General features: G+C 35.0%; 1 protein-coding gene across 2 annotated transcripts in view; it reads left to right on the top strand.

Annotated features, from left to right (window-relative positions):
- LAMA2 (laminin subunit alpha 2) overlaps nt 1–20,872 on the top strand; it is a gene marked incomplete at its 5' end in the record, with an annotated part of 635,124 nt that overhangs the window by 386,066 nt on the left and 228,186 nt on the right. The window contains 5 exons of one of the 2 annotated variants that reach the window (XM_080805461.1): nt 787–998; nt 7,151–7,257; nt 7,970–8,233; nt 12,152–12,332; nt 15,578–15,714. In XM_080805461.1, coding sequence (XP_080661587.1) covers nt 787–998; nt 7,151–7,257; nt 7,970–8,233; nt 12,152–12,332; nt 15,578–15,714 — 901 coding nt within the window. The remainder of the gene's footprint in view (nt 1–786; nt 999–7,150; nt 7,258–7,969; nt 8,234–12,151; nt 12,333–15,577; nt 15,715–20,872) is intronic. The other variant, XM_080805462.1, reaches the window with a different exon arrangement.

Below are 20,872 nucleotides of genomic sequence, written 5' to 3'. Positions count from 1 at the left end.
TCTGCTATGCCTCATAAATAAACAAGTTTTTTTCCAATAATATGTAAAATAGTATTTAGTCCTTAAAAAGAGAGAGAGAGAGAGACCTAGAGTTCGTTAATACGAGTTGTGGGCACAATTAAGCCTCACCTTACAGCCTGTTACCCCAAGATGCCAGCATACCTGCTTCTTGGGAAAGGCTCTTCAGTGAAAATCTGTCTCTTTATGGAAATGCAAATATATACAAACCTATTATTAACACAGAGATACCCACAGCCCCCATCTGAATAATAATGAGACTCTTTTGAGTCACAATTTTCTATTTAATAAATTCTGAGTTCTCGCTGCTGAATTTCCTTGCAAGTCTGTTTCCTCATAACAAGCTTTTGTTACAACAACAACAAAAAATGTGAACCTTACATATTTGTACAGAAAACAACCAATTGGAGTAGATACATATGATGTGTTGCACTACAAAGGCTTTCCAACATGGACCTGGATTCCTCTGGAGTGCCAACAGCAGATTTCTTATTATGCTTTGGTCTCGTCTTCGGTGCCAGTGACAAGATTTTTTTTTTTTTTCCCTGGCTGAAATCTAATTACTAGTGGGGCTGGCAGGATTTCATCTTGTATCTACACTGCAGTTATAGAAAACATTTTTAAATCACCTTGCATTCGAGAGAAGGAACACTTAAAAGGAAAGCTTATCATCCTGGGAGAGGGTAGCGTGAAAAATATATAAACATTGCCCCCAGTGGGTTTTGTGAGTTCCTCCCAGATACTCACTGATGAAATTTTTCCCCGTAGGTGTGCAGAAGGCTATTTTGGACAACCTTCTGTACCTGGAGGATCATGTCAGCCATGCCAATGCAATGACAACCTTGACTTCTCCATCCCTGGCAGCTGTGACAGCTTGTCTGGCTCCTGTCTGATATGTAAGCCAGGTACAACAGGCCGCTTCTGTGAGCTCTGCGCTGATGGGTATTTTGGAGACGCCGTTGATGCAAAGAACTGTCAGCGTAAGTCCTGAACTACTGACGCCCCTGACAGAATTGATGCATTGCACCTCAAAGCAGCTGATGAGTTCTTGATTGGGGATTGGAGGGAAGGAAATGAGGTGGATACATGTTTCATAGAAGCAGAGCCTGTACACAGAGTCTGCACCTCCTAAAATATTTCTTTGTACGAGTAGAGTCCATCCTTTGAAAATCGCTGCCTTGTCAAAGGGTTGTTGTTTTTTAAATGATGCACACCTTTTTGTTTACGTGTGCAATGAAGATTAGTAAAACAAACTTATGCCCGCAATAGGAGAGAAGACTTTAGAAATTAGGTAAGCCCCGTTTATCCTTACTGTGTATCTCAGTGGTAATCATTTTCTTAAAATGAATTTATCTGTCCCTGTTATTGCTTTGGTACCTGTTTGTAGGTGTTCCTCTGTTACGCTTTCATATGTGAACTTTGCATTCTTGCATTTCATAATAGGTGTAAAGTTCTGCCCATATTTCTACGCAGTGGCATTTGTAATTGTTGAACATTGACCTTCACCTTAGGACTATTCACAGAATGCTATTTCCGCATTTCCTTTCACAAAATTGGCTATTGTTAATAGCCATGTTAATCAGTTCATTTCTCCTGTCACCCCCTCCTCCTTAGCTGTCTTATTTGACACTGCATATAATTTACTAATGCTTCGTATTAGCAGTAACATAATATGCAAAAGAAAGCTTTCTGTGCAGAATCCAGTGGAAGGTGAGTCCGTGTCTGCACCTGAGCATTTTATGCCATCCTCGACTTCACCTGCTGCCGTAATCTGTAGGTAGGTTAATGATATCCACAGTTCACTTCTGCCCATTTCATTATATAAGAAGGGGTTCTTCCAGTCATTCAGTTGGGACCTAGGAGCTGCAAAATTATAGAAACCGCTGTAGTGTCTTGCTATTGTCCCTGCTCTAAACACCAAAGACCAGGTAGGAGACCCCATTTCAATAACACATGTGCCTTTCTTCTCATAGGTTTGGAAGATGAGTGCCAGATTTTTGCACTTTAAAAATGACAGTTTGTTAAATTAAAAACAAATCACTCTCATACTCTGGTCTCTCTTCAGGTCGAGTAAATCTTTCACCTTTTATTAAAAAGCAACAAACAAAATCCATAAATCGCTCTCTAGAACAATAAGCATTGATGACTATCACCTCTAAATTGGAATTTTTTTTTTAAAGCAAAATTTCCAACAGACACAGAAGTGCCTTTAAACATTGTAGGTTTACTTGTGTAAAATCATAGGAAGCTTAAGAAATTCTCCCATTCGAAGACATCATCTAAGATCTACAGTTTCTAGCTACGTGACCCTGGACAAGACAATTGGCCTCGTGGAGATTCAGTTTCCTCATTTACATAAAAGGTCATGATTTTGTGCAAGGATTAAAGGATCTAGCCACAGGGTGTACCCAGTGCCCTGCGGGGGCCTGGGAGGCTCACACATGGTAGCTCCTTTAGCAGTAGTGCTCGTGGTAGTTGTATCTGTGGTTGGCTCATTTTAGGACTCTTTTTCTATCTTCCAGTAATTCCCTCAATAAAGTTGAGGAGATCTTTCCACTCATTTTATTGTGGTAAATTGGGGATCTGTGGAATAAGAACACGTAGGAGAATATGGTATAAAAACATTCTTAAGCTATCACCAATTTTTATACCACTTGCCATGAGGTACCTATAGAAATGATTAGGGTTTTTAATGTTCTTCAGCATAAGAAATATAAGAAACATTTTGTCTATTTTTATAATTTTTCATATATTTGAAAGTTCATCTGTGCATAGGTAGTAAACCCTCAAGAAGAGAAAATTCATGATAAATCATTATTTTACTTTTCTGTAGGTTTGTTCATGGAAAGTATACCACTACAAAGAAATAATTTTTTCTTTTTAAATTTTTATGTTATAGTTTGGGTCATATATTTCACTTAAAAATGCCAGTTGAAAATTTATATTGTTTTTGATTTTTGTTTTGTTTTTGGTTTTTACTTTAATTCCAGTTAGTTAACATAATAGTATAATATCATTTTCAGAAGTAGAATTTAGCGATCCATCACTTACATACAACACCCAGTGCTCATCACAACAGGTTCCCTCCTACTAATGCCTGTCACCCATTTAACCCATTCCTACCTCCCAACCCCATTCACTTACCCTCCAGCAACCCTCAGTTTGTTCTCTATAGCTAAGAGTCTGTTTTATGGTTTGCCTCTCTCTCTTTTCTTCCCCCTATGGTCATCTATTTTGTTTCTTAAATTCCACATATGAGTGAAATCATATGGTATTTGTCTTTCTCTGACTGACTTATTTCACTTAGCATAATATCCTCTAGTTCCATCCACTTTGCAGCAAATGGCAAAATTTCATTTTTTATGTCTGAACAATGTTCCATTGTATATATACCACATCTTCTTTATTCACTCATCACTTACTGGACATTTAGGCTCTTTCTACAATTTAGCTATTGTTGATAATGCTGCTATGAACATTGGGGTGCATGTGTCCCTTTGAATCAGTATTTTTGTATCCTTTGGGTAAATACCTAGTAGTAGGGTACTTGTATTTTTAACTTTTTGAGAAACCTGCATACTGTTTTCCAGACTGTCTTTACCAGCTTGCGTTCCCACCAACGGTGTAAGATGATTCCCCTTTCTCTGCATCCTTGCCAACATTTGTCGTTTCCTGTGTTGTTGATTTTAACCATTCTGACTGGTGGGTGGTGATATATCATTGTAGTTTTGATTTGCATTTATCTGATGCTGAGTGATATTAAGAATCTTTTCATGTGCCTGTTTGCTATCTGGATGTCTTCTTTGGAAAAATGACTATTGATGTCTTCTGCCCATTTCTTAACTGGTCTATTTATTTTGGGGGGTGTTGAATTTGATAAGTTCTTTATAGATTTTGGACCTAACCCTTTATCAGATATATCATTTGCAAATGTCTTCTCCCATTCCATAGGTTGCCTTTCAGTTTTGTTGATTGTTTCCTTCACTGTGCAGAAGCTTTTTATCTTGATGAGGTCCCTATAGTTCTTTTGTTTCCCTTGCCTCTGGAGACGTATCTAGTGAGAAGTTGCTATGGCCAACATCAATGAGATTGCTGTCTGTGTTGTCCTCTAAGATTTTGATGGTTTCATGTCTCAATTTAGGTCTTTCATCCATTTTGAATTTATTTTTGTGTATGGTGTGAGAAAGTGGCCCAATTTCATTCTTCTGCATGTTTCTATTTAGTTTCCCCAATGCCATTTGTTGAAGAGACTAGCTTTTTCCCTTGGATATTTTTTCCTGTTTTGTTGAAAATGAGTAGACCATATAGTTGTGGGTCCCTTTCTGGGTTTCCTGTTCTGTTCCACAGATCAATGTGCCTTATTTTTGTGCCAGTACCATACCGTCTTGATGATTACAGCTTTATAATACAACATGGAGTCCAGAATTGTGATGCTTCCAGCTTTGCTTTTCCTTTTTTAAGATGGCTTTGGCTCTTTGGGGTCTTTTGTGTTCCATAAAAATGTAAGGATTGCTTGTTCTAGCTCTGTGAATAATGCTCGTGGCATTTTGATTGGGGCTGCATTAAATGTATAGATTGTTTTAGGCAGTATATCTATTTTTTAATATATTTAGCAATTTATTTTTTGCTATACATATTGCTACATTTAGCAATATTTGTTCTCCCATTCCATGAGCATGGAATATTTTTCCATTCTTTGTATCATCTTCAATTTCTTTCCTAAGTGTTCGATAGTGTTCAGAGTACAGATCTTTTACCTCTTTGGTTAGGTTTATTCCTAGGTATCTTCTGATTTTGTGTACAATTGTCAATGGGATTGATTCCTTGATTTCTCTTTCTGCCATTTCATTACTGGTATACAGAAAGGCAACAGATTTCTGTACATTGATTTTGTATCCTGTAACTGCTTTTGTTATTTTTAAGATGATGTTAATTTATGGTAAATTTAATTCTATATTCTTCATTCTAAGAAAAAAATGACTTCTAGGTTATGTGGGATCTTAAAAATTGGACTATAGTATATATGAGATTCACATAAAGAAATTAAAATTACATTTTAATAAGGAAGTATGGGGAAAGATGGCAGCTACACTTGTAGTGAACATAGTATAATGTATAAACTGGTTGAACTACTACGGTGTTCACCTGAAACTAATGTAACACTCCATGTCAACTACTCTCATTTAAAAAAAATAGTAATAAAAATTAATTTAAAAAATAAATTAAAAGTATATACAACAGTTCTACTATCAAGTGAAATAGGTATTTACAGAAAACATTGTGTTAGCTTTTTCTCACACCCCTGCTATTGAGTATGCTTTAGCTATTATTCCCTAGGGAAAGTCACAGCTGCTGCTAAGGCCAATCCCTCAATGGCCACCAAACTTGTATCAAGTTAGCAGACACTGAAGGCCAAATTGCTGGGAGAAAAATCCAGCCATTTTTAGGAAAGCAGTAAAACTAAGTAGAATCTTGAGTCAGATAACAGGAAAATATCATAGGCCGATATAATGTATTTATAAGTTGTGCTCAAAACCAAAGTTTCCAGAGACATGAGACATTGTACAAAATTTACCAAAACCATCTATGAATATTCTAAATTCCTCTGTCGTCTGCCCCTCACATTTTTATTCTGGTATCAATGCATTTATAGGTATCATTAAAAATACACTTGTACAGAGTGAGCCATTAATTATGTTATATTTGTGAAAAGGCCATTTAATTTTTAGACTGATTTATTATATATCTCAGAATAGCATCAAACAACTTCATAACACAGAAATGACAAAAGAGTACTTAAACCAAACATATTGAAAATAGTATATAAGTTGCAAAACAAAGTGATTTATAAAAATTATAATGGTATATTCCTAATAGACTTAAAACAGTATCTTCATCTTATATACTTTTTAGCTGGATATATTTGACATATAACATTGTGTAAATCTAAGGTATACACATGTAACTTTGATATACTTATATATTACAATATGATTGCCACTGTTGCAATATTTATTCGATTACACAATATATACAATATTGTCTATATTCCTTATACTGTGTATTAGAGCACTATAGCTTATTTACTACTTATTATTTACTACTTGCAAGTGTGAACCCTTAAACAACAGCAGTTTTATGCCCCACCGTCCATCCCCTGGTAAACCACCTTTTTACTACCTGTTCTTTATGGGTTTTGTTTTTTTTCAGATTTCACGTATAGGTGGTATCATGTAGTAGCTGGCTTTCTTTGTCTGACTTATTTCACTTAGCGTAATGTGGTCAAGGTCCATCCATGCTGTTGAAAATGGCAGGATATTCTTCTTTGTCAAGGCTGAATAATGCTCCATTTATATATACCATACCTTTTTCTTTTTTTAATCCTTTCATCTTTGATGGACATTAAGTTATTTCCAGATCTTGACTACTGTAAATAATGCTGCAGTAAACATGAGAGTGTATATATCTCTTTGAAATTCTGTTTTCATTTCCTTTAAGTATACATCCAGTAGTAGGATTGCTGGATTGTACGGTAGTTCTAGCTTTCATTTTTTAAGGAAACGCCACCCTATTCTCCCAAGTGGTTGGACCAATTTACATTCCCACCAAGAGTGTGTAAGAGTACCGTTTTCACCACATTCTTGCCAGCATCTGTTGTTTCTTGTCTTCTTGATAACAGCCATTCTAATAGGTATCAGGTGATAACTCACTGTGGTATCGATTTGCATTTCTTTTGTGGTTAGTGATGTTGAACCTCTTTTCCTGTGTCTGCTGGCCATGTTGATGTCCTCTTTGGAAAAAAGGTCTGCTTAGTTCCTCTGTCTTACATACTTTTCTAATCTTAAAAGTGCGTGTGTTTGTGTGTTCATATATGTGTGTGTATATACTCACACCATATAGATAAAATAATATAGATTATATAACATTTATAATTCACTCTCAAAATTGGGATAATAATGATTACAGTAATGTTTTAACAACATATTATATGCCAGGCACTATGATATAGCTTTACATGTATCATCACTAAAACAATTCCAGCGTTACCATCTGGGGGATATTATTATTTAGTAAGCTTATTAATACTCCAGGAAGTGTTTTCCCAACCACAGATCACTCTTGTTTTTTGCAGCTTGTCGCTGTAATGTCAACAGCTCCTTCTCTGAGAGTTGCGATGCCAGGACGGGACAGTGTGAGTGCAGACCTAACGTGCAGGGACGGCGGTGTGATGAGTGTAAGGTAAGGAGCAGGAGCTGATGAAGAATCACTTCCTCCTGGAAAATGTTCATGAGCCTTCAACGATGTGCATAGTAAATATATGGAGAGAGGAGTTCAGGATCATCCAATTCTATATGTACCAGCACTGTGATCATTGAAATGTTTTTTCCAAAATAGAAAAAAAAAAATTGCTGAACTCTAGCTTTTGACCTTCAACGTATCTTTCCTTGGCAGTCAATTTGTGGAATATTTGTGTAATTCAGATGTTTTTGAAACAAATAGCACATCAGTTTAATCCCAGTCTATGGTGAGTAAAACACTCTTTGCTCTTAGGTTGACAGAATGAAATGTATCACACCCTTCGTTTTTAGCAAATTCTACTTAACTAAAGTTTCCAGTAGAGAAGCTAATCCACATATTTTTAGAGACATTGTTTTTTCTAAAAGGAAATAAAAAAGTCCAAATACGTTGCTCTCTGTTCTTGAGCATATGACCCTGCCTTCCGGATGGCAAGCACCTTCAATCCCTCCACGAGGGCGAGAGAGCCACACTACTTCTTTCTTATAAATATGTATTTTGGTGATAAAGACTGTTCAACAGAACAAGCATTTCTCAGATGGCAAAGCGGCCTCTCTGTAGTCAGTTTGAAAATATCATCTGCGTCGATCTCTTGAATAATATCAAACGCTCTTTTGTTCCTTTGTATCTTTCTATTTTCTGTTGGCTTTTAAAGCCCGGTATGTGGTGGGAGCCAGAGAAGCAGTTCTGTGTGCTGTGTGACTGCAATCCCGTTGGCTCTGTGACGCCGTGGTGTGATGGGACAGGAAGATGTGCGTGTAAATCTGGCTTCGTAGGGCGACAGTGCCACCTCAGCACACAGGTTCAGCGGCAGGAGGAGCGGTCACAGAGAGCGCAGCGGGTGCTGGGGCCTCCTCAGAGGTGGGCTGTCAGCAGCTCCAGCGGGTGCCCTCGGGGAGCCTATCGGGCCTCCGCTCCGGTAATCCCTGAGGCAGTGCATGGCTCATGCCTCCGCATGTCGTGTTCCGTGTGCTGCAGCGGACCTTCCCCGGTGGCTTTGCTCCCCAGTCATGGATGCTCAGTGTGCCAGCTGTAAATGTAAACACTAGGCAATTCCTGCTTCCAGCCTTGCCTTTGGAAGGAGCTATATCGGTGTATTTTTAAATGTATATTCAAGTTTCATCAAAGTCTCAACTAACCGTGGATCTGGAGAAAGGAAAGCCTATTTGTAGAAGCCTATGATCTTAGAAGTGGGAGGAATTGCAGGCATCGTTTGGAGCAAATTGACCTCTATGAATGAACAAATGAAGGGATATCTAGCAGAGAAAGTGATTTTCCCAAGAAAATGTAGCCCATTGGTCTGATATTCTGCTAACATTTCATCATAATTGATGGCTTTGGGACTTTTCCACATCATAAGTTTGCCCATAGTTACCACAAGTCGCACGTTTTCGCATCCTGCAAATGTACCACATACATAAAGTAAGGAAGCATGTTTTCTACTACAAAAGTTTAGCACCCCACCGCCCCCATCTTAAAAGGCAAAAGAAAGCAAATACTGAAAGGAAGAGAGAAAGGGAGGAAGGGGAGGGAAAGAAGGAGGAAGGAGGAAAACTGGGTCCAGGACCCTGTTGCGGAGTTACAGGACACAAGACTTGCCAGGAAAGAATGACAGCCTGTGGGGGGAGTAGCAGGTAATGGATAGAAGAAGGTGAGAGTAAAGGAAAAAACAAAGGAGTAGAAAAGAAAAGAAAAAAAAAAAAGCATTATTTCTAGGTTCTTTGTTGATATTTGAAGAACACTAGTTCTGATACCAGACTGCCTCAGGTCCAATCCCAGTCTTACCACATCCTAGCTGTAAGACTCTTCCTTCACTCTTTCTGTAATTCACCTGCTTCATCTGTAGTGGGACCCATTGTGTAGGGTTTGTGTCAGTTGGATCCTTCAAGAAGCAGATGTGAAGAGATTTGGGGGGGAAATGCCTATCAGAGATGAAGGAGGAGAGAGCATGACGAGCAGGGAGACTTCTGTGGTGCAGGCCAGACGGAAGTGAAAGAAGGGGAAGGAAGGTTGGGTTGGAGAAGCCTCATTCCTTAAATTGTTCCAAAATGCCAAATGCTTGCCAGGCCAAAGGGGAATGCCTGAGCACGCTTTAGCCATTAGAGAGGCATCCTGGATTGGGCAGGAAGGCTCTAGTAATTTATTGTCATCAGTCATTGACTTGGAGAAGCATGACCTGGGGTGAGCTCTTCAGTGGATCCACAAGAGAAAAACTGGAAGATGTCAGCCCACCACGTTCCCACTGCCGATTAAATTACTTGACATTTCTGGGCCTCAGTTTCCTCACTCTGTTGAAAGGTGATGGAAATAACTACCTCCCAGGATTGTCTGGAGGATTAAATGAATTCATGTTTGCAAAGGGCTTTAGAACAATGCTTGGCACCCAGCAAGCACAATGCGTAAGTGCTCATTGTCATTATTACCCCAAGTGAAAATAATTTCTGGGAGATCATCAAACTTCTCATTGACACTGGATGGGGACTGTTTCTCATGTTCATTCTACCTCATTAATCTCGATTACTGACTAGGAATGTCTACTTTTTGAATTTGTTTACTACAAAAATTTTCCCTAGTCTCTGAATTAAATTTTTGTACGTTAAATTCATTAAAATTTTGTTGATGAAATTTGTTTCTTTGGTGTAACTTAGCTCTTTAAAGTTACATTATTTAAATAATTGAAAAGTATGGTAGAGATATATCTTCTTACATATTTTTTACATAATGAACTTTGAAATTTTCTTAGTAACTCTGATTTGGAAGTTTATTTAATACTGTATAGATATATCCATTAAAAATACGTAGATATGCCAAGTGAAAAAAAATTTAAGAAATAAAGATGAACTTAACGTATTTTCTCTACAATTCAGATATCTAAGTTAAGAAAATTTAGAAAATATATGCAAAATACTTTGCATAAGAAATGCAAATATATTTATGATTTGAATTTTTAAAAACAATTTTAATGTAGTACGTTCTAGTCTTTTTCTATGTATGTATGTTTCTAGTTGTGTGTGTCGAATGGTGTGTGTGTCGTTAGAGGTATATGATTAGAATAATAGTGTGTATATAATTTTGTATTCTGCTTTTTGAAATTTTGCATAATGCTATGTCCTAAGCATATTCCTATCATTAAAACTGTTTCAAAACAGGATTTTAATGTTGGCATATTATTTTATAGCATGAATGCTATAAATTTAATTTAACTCATTCAACTTTCTAACACTGAGAAGTTACTCTCATAAATAATACTGTAATGGGCATGCTCATACTTTAACCCATTTTCTCAATTTCTGATTATTTCTCTAGGTCAGGTATCTAGACTTCTACAGCTAATTGTTTTTTATAAATAAAAATCACGTATGTCTTAATCTTTCCTTATATAGTGAAATTTAATCTCAAAATTGTATGTTAAGCCATTTGTTAGAACTGATACTTTCTTCTTTATTTATTTTTTTAAATTTTGTTTCAGTATCAGTAGAGTTAACATACAGTGTTACATTAGTTTCAGGTGTACAATATAGCAATTCCACAAACACACTTTCTTCTTTAATCATATGATGACATCTGAATTTCAACTGGAAATAAAAATAAAGCCAGCAGTAAATACAAAGATTAAATGATTATTGAACTCCATCAACCCATTTTATACTTAAAAACCAAAACTGTTCTTAGCTATACTCATTTTAAGAGAGTAATTTTCAGTGTGATTTTGTTTTCTAGAACTGTTTTTCATACTGTTAACAATAATGACAAAAATATATAATGAGCCTTATTTGTTTCTCTTTGGGTGGCTCCCATTAAATAGCAAGATTTATTCATACCAGGAAGTAACTGTTAAGTCTAATAATCCCAAATAAGAATTAGTTTTTACAAAGAAGTAATTTCCAAGACTAATTTCCCAAATTAAAATATCATAATAATGTGACACACTTCCTATTTTAAAATACAACCCTGTTGTACTTTAAGTAGGATACACACTTTTCATTTTTCTAGTAGAGGTAATTTTTAATCCATCCACACTTTCTAACATCCTCACTGGAGGTCAGATAACATGTACTTCAAGCCAAAGCTGGTAATGAAAACCAATCATAGAAAGTTATTTGTTATGCATAGATAAGAGATATGCCTAAGAATAACTCAACAGAGAATAAAAGTTTTCTTTCATCTACCTAATCTGGTGCTTTGATGTGTGCCCTCTCAAATCAATTTCAGTTGTTAAAACGAAACCCCAGAAACTATATGTTCGTAAACCAATTATTTTGTCAGTGTACGCATAAATCGCTAAGTTATATCTATAATGTAAGCCCTAGAATGATAATTAGAAGAATTTATGGAGAGATGACAAAAATTAGATCAAATATGAGAGGAAAAACATTAATTTTAACTGTAGGCTTTTGGTCAATAATATCGAAAACATTTTTAACAAGCAGAAGGAGTTCATAAGGTGTCAAATTAATCAATTCAGATTATTAGGAATGAAACAAGTAAATGTTTCAATTAAAATATAAGTAACACCCCCTAGCTTAGTTCCCCACATTGCTGTTAAAATCTTGGAAAGTATAGGGAAAGACTGGTGACAATATATCAGACAGAAAGGATAGTACCCTAATTCTGCTGTAAACTCTGATAAAATTTTAAAGTAATCATACACTTCTTTTTGGATTTTGTAGAAAAGGATCCATTAGTCAAGTTACAACCTCATTGTCCTAACATCAGTGAAGAACCTCAATAACCCATAGGTTCCTCTTTCCTACCTTATCTTTCCATGTTGTGCATCTTGTTTCATAATCAGTTAATTAATTTAAATTTAATTTTTCTCTTTCCTTTTCTATGCCAGCCCGAAACCTTTGGCCTACAATCGGGGAGGGGGTGTGTTCCCTGCAATTGCAATTCTTTTGGGTCGAAATCATTCGACTGTGAAGAAAGCGGTCAGTGTTGGTGCCAACCTGGAGTAACAGGAAAGAAATGTGACCGCTGTGCCCGTGGCTATTTCAACTTCCAAGAAGGAGGCTGCACAGGTCTGTAAATAAAACTAAATCCTACACATTCATTCTCTGGTTTTGGCATTTTGGCAACTGTAGCAATTCGTTCTTCTGCATTCCCAGAGTTGAAAGCAAAGGCACCTTGACAACAAATACATGATCCAAAATATTTAAACTAATAAATAATGTATATTTATTTTAAGTAAACTAACAAATAAAGTATATTGCAGTGTGAAACATTGCCCTATAAATAACTGCTTGCAAGTACTCAAAAAATCCATCAGCAGGTCTCAATTCTGCTGTATGCCTCCCTGTCTGTGCCCGCCAGTCACTCACTCAACGGCTGCTATAGCCTGAAAGTCAAATGTTCAGTTTTTCTTTTGCCAGTGTTCTCTTAGTTTAAACTTCACTCTCAAGTTAATGCAGTTCAATGTTTCTTTCCCTATTGCAAAACTAGTACAAGGATCAGAGAAGTGAATACCATTTTCAGGTACAGAAAATACGTTTTCATCTACTTTCATGTGCCTTGAAATCTATGATGGTCCAAGAAAGAAACAGATTAGTGCTAGGTATTTGCTAGTTCTTGGGGAAATGCAGGAAGATTTCTAACCATGATTTCCCACAAGAAGTGTTCTTATGTTCTTCCCACAAATCATGAATTAAGAAAATAGGAATTAGCATACTATGGATGAAAGTGAAGATTGAACATTAGCCTTGATTTATATGCCACTAAATTGGAATTGACCCTTATTCCAACATTCACTAGATGAGTATCACCTTTGCTTACTAAACTCACTGATTCAACACTGATGATACTCCTCTCAGTACCATGATAAGTGCATGGTAAGATTTTAAAACATTATTGACCGTTGTAGCAAATTTATGTAAGAAGTGGCAGGAGTAATATCTCACATTGTTATATATATATATATATATATATATATATATATATATATATATATAGATTTTATTTATTTGACAGAGAGAGAGAGATATCACAAGCAGGCAGAGAGGCAGGCAAAGAGCGTGGGGGAAGCAGGCTCCCCACTGAGCAGAGAGCCTGAGGTGGGGCTCCAGAACCCTGAGACCATGACCTAAGCTGAAGGCAGAGGCTTAGCCCACTGAGCCACCCAGGCACCCCTTTCGAATTGTTTTTAAAACCATACCTTTTAGATATTCTCAACCACTTTCAATATACACTTTGTATCATAAAGATAAGCCATTATGTTATTCTGAAAGTTATAACTGTAGATCTTCTAAGAATCTATATATGATCTCTAAGTCAATATCTATATATACTAAAAATTAAAATGCTGTATTTTAAAATATATTGTTCTTTTTTAAAGATTTTATTTATTTATTTATTTGAGAGAGAGAAAGAGCATGAGCAGGAGAAGGAGCAGAGGGGAAAGAAAACGGGGGGAGGGGAGAATCTCAGGCAGCCTCTGAGCTGAGCGCAGAGCTCAAGGAGATGAGGCAGGGCTCAATCCCAGGGCTCTGCGACCGCAACCCTAGCTGAATCCAAGAGTTGGACACCCAACCAACTGAGCCAACCAGGCGCCCCTAAAATTTACTGTTCTTTAAATCCAACTCTTACTAACATGTTCAGTTAATGTGATTTAATGTAATGAGACTGTGCATTCAAATACATTCACTACCAGAAATTGTAAGACAGAGAACATTATCCAAAATCATGAAATGGGGATAACATTAAAAATGCAAACTTAGTACCATTCAAATCCAGAGAAATAAGATAGAAAACAACCCCAAATAGGCAGGATAGCATTCTGGTTGAGGGTATGACATCACCAAATAGCTTGGATTGGTTTAGTGGCTCCCTGGGTAACTAGTTATGTGACCTCAGCTGAGTGACTGGGTCCTGCTGTCTCTCTACAAAATTCATCTATTTAATCAAGAAAACAATGATATCTATCTCATGGTTTTTGTTAGAATTAGTTGAGTTAATGGCTCTAAAATATTTAGAGTACTGCCTGCCATGTAGGCACCATGTAAGTGTTTATCACTATTATGATTATTATCAGTATTTAGTAGTATTCTGAATTGTGGCAAACATTCTGTTTGGGCAGGGAAAAACTAGCTAATCATTCAAATCTTCTCCCTACTCAGTTTTATGATTCCACTGAAGAACTGCTTTGAGAATTTCTATTTGCTGGTAATGAATCAAACCGTCCCAAGACTTTTTTTAGCACATAAATTTGAACATAATGTGAACTATTTTTCTTCTTTATAAATGGTATATACAAACTAAGTCCTTTGGTATGAAATTATCAACAACAATAATAATAACAAAAACAACAGCTAACCTTTATTCGGTGTTTATGTCCAGTATTATACTAAACATTTTTCACAGCTGGTATGGAATGCTATGAACAAGGATAATTGTGATCCTTTAAAAATTGAACTTACTCAGATATTCTAAATGTATTTCATTTAAAGATTTAATCATCATATAACCAGTGCAAAGGTTTCTTAAAACATTTGTTTCTTCTGTCTTAAACCGAGTATCTGTGGTATTTCTCCCTTTCACTTCAGTTTGAAACACTGCACTAAAACATACTTACTGAGTCAACTGTAGCTAATAAGTAGCATACAATGCTCATCTTAGGTGACTTTGAAGCACCTCTGAAACAATTTTTTTCAGATCTCAGTTTTGCATTCCTTGAAAATTTGTACTCTTCATATAACATAGCTAAGAAAATGAAAAATCTATTGAAAAGAATGGGCTGGTGATAAAACTCAAAAATATCTTCATATACACACACAAGCACACACACACACTTACATAACTCATCTGTTTTAAATTTTTACAATATCCTGATGTACGGCAATTATAACTATATACTTGATACACTGAGTTTTAAAGGGCTGTTGCGCTTACTGGTTTTTATTGCAAAACAGAGTCATCAGCAGGAAGGAAATATTAATCTATACAGCATAGAAAAATTAGTTTTGAACTTAGAATAACTATAGAAACAAAAATTTAAACTTTATAGTATCTAGATACAGTTAGGAATCTGATATTCCATTTCTTTCTTTCTTTAAACTTAGTTGAAAAACCAAGAATATGTTACTTTTTGAAATTATTAAAAACAGAACCATATAATTTTATTGATCAACTGTTCTGTGGAAAATACTGTGATATACAAGATAAATGAGGATCCTTACCCATGATGTGGAAAATAAAACAACACAAATTCCCATGTAAACTCAGTACTTTCTATCACATTTTTACTATTTTACTATTCTTTCCATCTGTGAAGCTTGTGCCTGTTCCCATCTGGGAAATAACTGTGACCCAAAGACTGGTCAGTGTATTTGCCCTCCCAATACCATTGGAGAGAAATGTTCTAGATGTGCACCTAATACCTGGGGCCACAGCATCACCACTGGTTGTAAGGTGAGTTAATTGATTGCTTTATTTTATCCAGTCATGTTTTAAGAAATTTACTTTGTTAAAGTTTTATAGGCGGGCATTTCAAAGCCAATATTATATTTTAAAACAATATAGAACTATAAGCAAAGAGTGATTGCAAATATGGATTACTATCTTACATTTTACCTGTGGGAGATATGATGAAGTAAGTACACATTTATGTATCTTCATTCATGATTCTTACAAAAAAAGAGGAAAAATTATAATAAAACCAGAAATAGCAACAACTTCATACCTAAGCCAGTGAACTATCTGCAAAGTATAAGGAAATTAGGAACTAAGTAGAGGAATTTGCCAAAAATCTATAGTAATTGCCCCCCTAGTCAGGACTAGATTTTAATTTTTTTTAATTTTATTTTTTTCACTGTTCATTGTTTATGCACCACACCCAGTGCTCCATGCAATACGTGTTAGGTAGGTTTCAGTTTTTAAGAAGCGGTTGAGAAGATTCTGTGGAGTCCTATTAAGAGCCTTTAGCTTGAAAGATTCCTCATTTTTCCCATGGGCATACCATAGAACATGGCATGACCAGATTCCATAATGTTATGTTACGTACATAAAGGCTATTGCAGTTACATCGGTGAGAGATGATAGAAGTGTGGACCCAGTCAGTGAATCTCCATGAAGACGGGCTATGTTACTGCTGGGACGGCTTGATAAACTCATAGATCTGCAAGCTAAGAAAGAGAAGTTTTAAGGGCGAGTCCTGGGATTTGCTTTTCAGGAAATTAGACGATATTATTTACTGCTAGAAGGATTATAGGAGACTCAAGTTTAGGTAGGAAAGTTGAGTTCAGGATTTTTGTCAGTGTTTTATGAAATACTAATTAAATAAAATACAATTCATTCATTTAAAGTGGTAATTTTTGATCAGTGATTACAGTTGTAGAACCATGCCTTGTGTCCCCTTGTAGTCCAATTCCCCTTACCCCTCAATCAGAACCAGGAAACTACTGCTTCTCCTTCTATCACTGAAGTTCTGTTACTTCTACAAATTCATAGAAATTGAGCCATATTCCATGTTGTTGTTCGGGTTTTGTCTTGTTTTGGTCTGGCTTCCTTTACTTCGTATAATGCCTTTGTGATTTGTCCACATGGTTGCATATTATCAGTAGCTTATTTTTAATTGGTATTTTTAATTTTAATTACATTAGCTGAGATGCTATGGCTTATGTATTTACCATTTAAGGGGCATTTGGGTCATTTCCAGTGTGAGGTTATTACGAGTAAGTTTACTATGAACACAGGTGTATAAGTCAAAAGCACAGGTGTCGATGTACGATTTCATTTCTCATCACAAGAATACTCCACATCCCTCATTGGGGTGTTTATTTACATCTTTGCATTGCTTTAATGCCCAATGATATTCGGAATAATTTTATTTATTTTCCATTTATATATCTTCTTGGGGGAAGTATCTGTACAAATCTTTTCTATTTTGGGTTATTAGTTTTCTCAGTAATATGCTGTAAGTGTTCTTTATGTATCCTAGATACAAGTCTTTTAATATATATATGGTCTATAACTGTTTTCTCCCACTATATTGCTTGTATTTTATTCCCTCTGTAGTATCTTCATCTAATTTTTATGAAGACTAGTTTTTATTGTCTTTTCCTTTCATGGCATGCTTTTTATTTTCTAAGAAGTACATATTTGTTTAAGTCAAGATCTAAAGATACTTCTCCTGTGTTTTCTTCAAGTTTTAGAGTTTTGGCTTTTACATTTAGGTCCACATTTCATTTTCAGTGTTAATTTTTCTGTATGGTTTGAGGTAATGGTTATAGTTCATTTTTTAATGGATATCCAATTTTTCTAATATTTCTAAAATAATAATATTTTTCTAATATTTCTAAAAAAATTTCTAACATTTTTTTAAAGACTGTTCTTCCCCATTGAATTATTTCAGTCAAAATAAAATGACTGTATATGTCCCTCAGACATTTCTGAACTCTATTCTGTTTTGTTGACCTATGTCTGTCCTTGGACTAACACAGTGCTGTCTAGATCTCTGCAGCTTTCTAGCACAGTGTAAAATGAGGTGGCGTACACTCTCCAATTGTTTTTCATTTCCAATACCTTTTGAGTACATTGGATCCTTTGCATTTCCATATAAATTTTAAAGTAGCTTATCAATTTCTTTATTAAAAGCCTTCTAGAATTTGATTGGGATTACACTGTATCTTCAGGTCAAATTGGGAAAAATGAACATTTAAGAATATTGCATCTTACAGTATATGAATATGATGTAATTTTTAGTTTAGTTTCCTATAATTTTTTTCTCAGCAATGTTTTATAGGTTTTGGTGTGTAAGTTTTGTATGTGTTCTGTTAAATTGATCATTGTGCTTTATATTTTTTTTATAAAATGTTATTTGTTTCATTAAAAATGCAATTATTTTTATGTATTAACTTTTTATACTGAAACATTGCTACACTTATTCTATTTACTTTTGGTAGATTCATTAGGACTTTCTATGTAGACAATCATGCCCTCTGCAAATTGAGTTTTACTTTTTCCCTTCCAACCCGTATAAATGTTGTTTCATTTTCTTGACCTATTGCAGTAAAATGTTGACTTGCACAGCTGGGAGCAAATAACCTTGCCTTATTCCTTACGTGAAGTAGAAGGCATTCAGTCTTTTACAATTCAGAATGTTGGTATGTTGTTAGCTGTATATTATTTACAGATGCTCTTTATCAGTTTGAGGATATTCCTCCTGTTCCTAGCTATTAATTAATTTTATCAAGAATATATGTCCCATTTTAACAAAGTGCATTTTCTACATCTATTGAGATGATCATATGATTTTTTTCTTTTTCAGCTGTTAATATGGTAAATCACATTAATTGCTTTTCAAATGTTGGCCCAACTTTACAATCCTCAGATAAATCCTGCTTGATCATGAGGGATTATCTACTTTAAATTATTTTAGATTATGTTTGCTAGCATTTTGTAAATGATCTCTGGGTCTCTGTTCATAAGGAATATTGCTTCATAGTTTGGGGCTTTTTTGGTAGTTTATTGTATAATTTTTTTATTGGGGTACAGCTGGCCTCATGAAATAGATTGGGAAACTTTCTCATAGTTTATGAAGGAGTTTGCATAGTTAGTGAAAAACAATGAAAATAAAAATACTTGAGAAAAAGAAAAATGAGGCCAAAAAATGGTTCTTTGAAATTATTCATTAAATTGGTAATACTCTAAGAAGATTGATCAAGAAAGTAAAAAGGGAGGAAAGAAATAATCAAAGTCAGGAATAAAAGAAGGGACATCATAAGGATCCTGCATACATTAAAAGAATAATATGAAAATAACATGAACAACTTTAATCAATAAATTTGATAACTACACAAAATAAAAATTCTTTCTTTTGTTTACTTTGAGTTTAATTTTCTCTTGTGTTCCAGGTTTCTTAAGATGAAAGCTTAGATTGTTGATTTGAGATGTCTCTTCTTTTTTTTTATTGGTTTATGTTAGTCACCATACAGTGGATCATTAGTTTTTGATGTAGTGTTCCAAGATTCATTGTTTACATATAACACACAGTGCTCCAGGCAATACGTACCCTCCTTAATACCCATCACCAGGCTCACCCATTCCCCACTCCCCTCTAAAACTCTGTTTGTTTCTCAGAGTCCACAGTCTCTCATGGTTCATCTCCCTTTCTGATTTCCCCCCCTTCTCTCTCTCTCTTTTTTTTTTTTAAAGATTTTATTTATTTATTTGACAGATAGAGATCGCAAGTAGGCAGAGAGGCAGGCAGAGAGAGGAGGAAGCAGGCTCCCTGCTGAGCAGAGAGCCCGATGTGGGGCTCGATCCCAGGACCCTGGGATCATGACCTGAGCCGAAGGCAGAGGCTTTAACCCACTAAGCCACCCAGGTGCTCCCCCCTTCTCTCTTTATTAATACAAGCATTTCATGTTATAAATGTCCTCCCAGGCACTAATTTAGTTGCATCCCACACATTTTGATACGTCATTTAAATTTTCATTGTTAAAATCTTCTTACTTATTTTATTATTTTTTTGTGATTCATTGATTAGAAGTATGCTATATCTTTCTTTTATATCTGTATTATAATACATATAACATATTTTATATTATTTCAGTTCTTTTGAATTTCTAGAGATTTGTTTTATGTCTTACAATAGTGTCCACTTTGATTAACGTACTAGCAAACAATGTGTATACTGGTATCATTGGATGAAATCTATAAAAGTCAATTATCCTTAATAATTTTTATGTGTACATATTCTATCAATAACTAAGAGTTTTAATGCTTATGATTTGTCTCTTTTTTCTTGAGTCCATTCAGGTTTTGATTCATGTATTTTGGAGTGATAATATTACTACGTGGATACTCATTTAGGATTATTATATCTGTTTGAAAACTTGTTGCCTTTATGAATATAAAATGTCCCTCTTTATCCCAAGTAATGTTTCTTCTGAAGAAAATTTTTTTCTGATAATCATATAGCCATGGTTCCATCTTTGTTTTGGTTTTTTTTAGAAACTTTTTTTTATGATGTTCAGTTAGCCAACATCTAATACATCATTAGTTTTTGATGTAGTGTTCAACGATTCATTAGTTATGTATAACGCTCAGTGCTCATCACAACATGTGTCCTCCTTAACACCCATCTTTCTTTTGATTGGTATTTGTCTGGTTTACATTTTTCCAAACTATCATTAATTCTATCTTTTCTAATATTTTAATGTTTCTTTTATATAGAATATATTTAAATCTTTGTTGTTCTCTGATCTTAATTGGATTATTTAACACCTTTCCATTTAATGTAAATATCAATATCATTGGGTTAAGTCTACATTTCACTGCTTGTTTTGTCTTATCTGCTCTTGCATTCTTTTTTTTTTTTTATCTTCACATTTGACTTATTAACTATACTTATTTTATGTTTTTTGTCTTGGTCTAGGGATGTACATCTTAACTTTTCATAATGTATCTTAAAATACTAATATACACTTTATAATTAACATCTTAAAACTTTATAAGAGTAGACCTCTAATTTCCCTTTTTTATTCTTTGTTACTCCCTTCCTTGTCCTTTGTCATACATTTTACTTCTGTATATTATATATCCTACAGTATAATCTTAGGATTTT

This window comes from Martes martes, assembly GCF_963455335.1.
Source record: "Martes martes genome assembly, chromosome: 6".
In the NCBI taxonomy this organism is placed as follows: domain Eukaryota; kingdom Metazoa; phylum Chordata; class Mammalia; order Carnivora; family Mustelidae; genus Martes; species Martes martes.
Note: the sequence above shows the minus strand (reverse complement) of the source record. Positions and strands in the feature narration are given on the sequence as shown.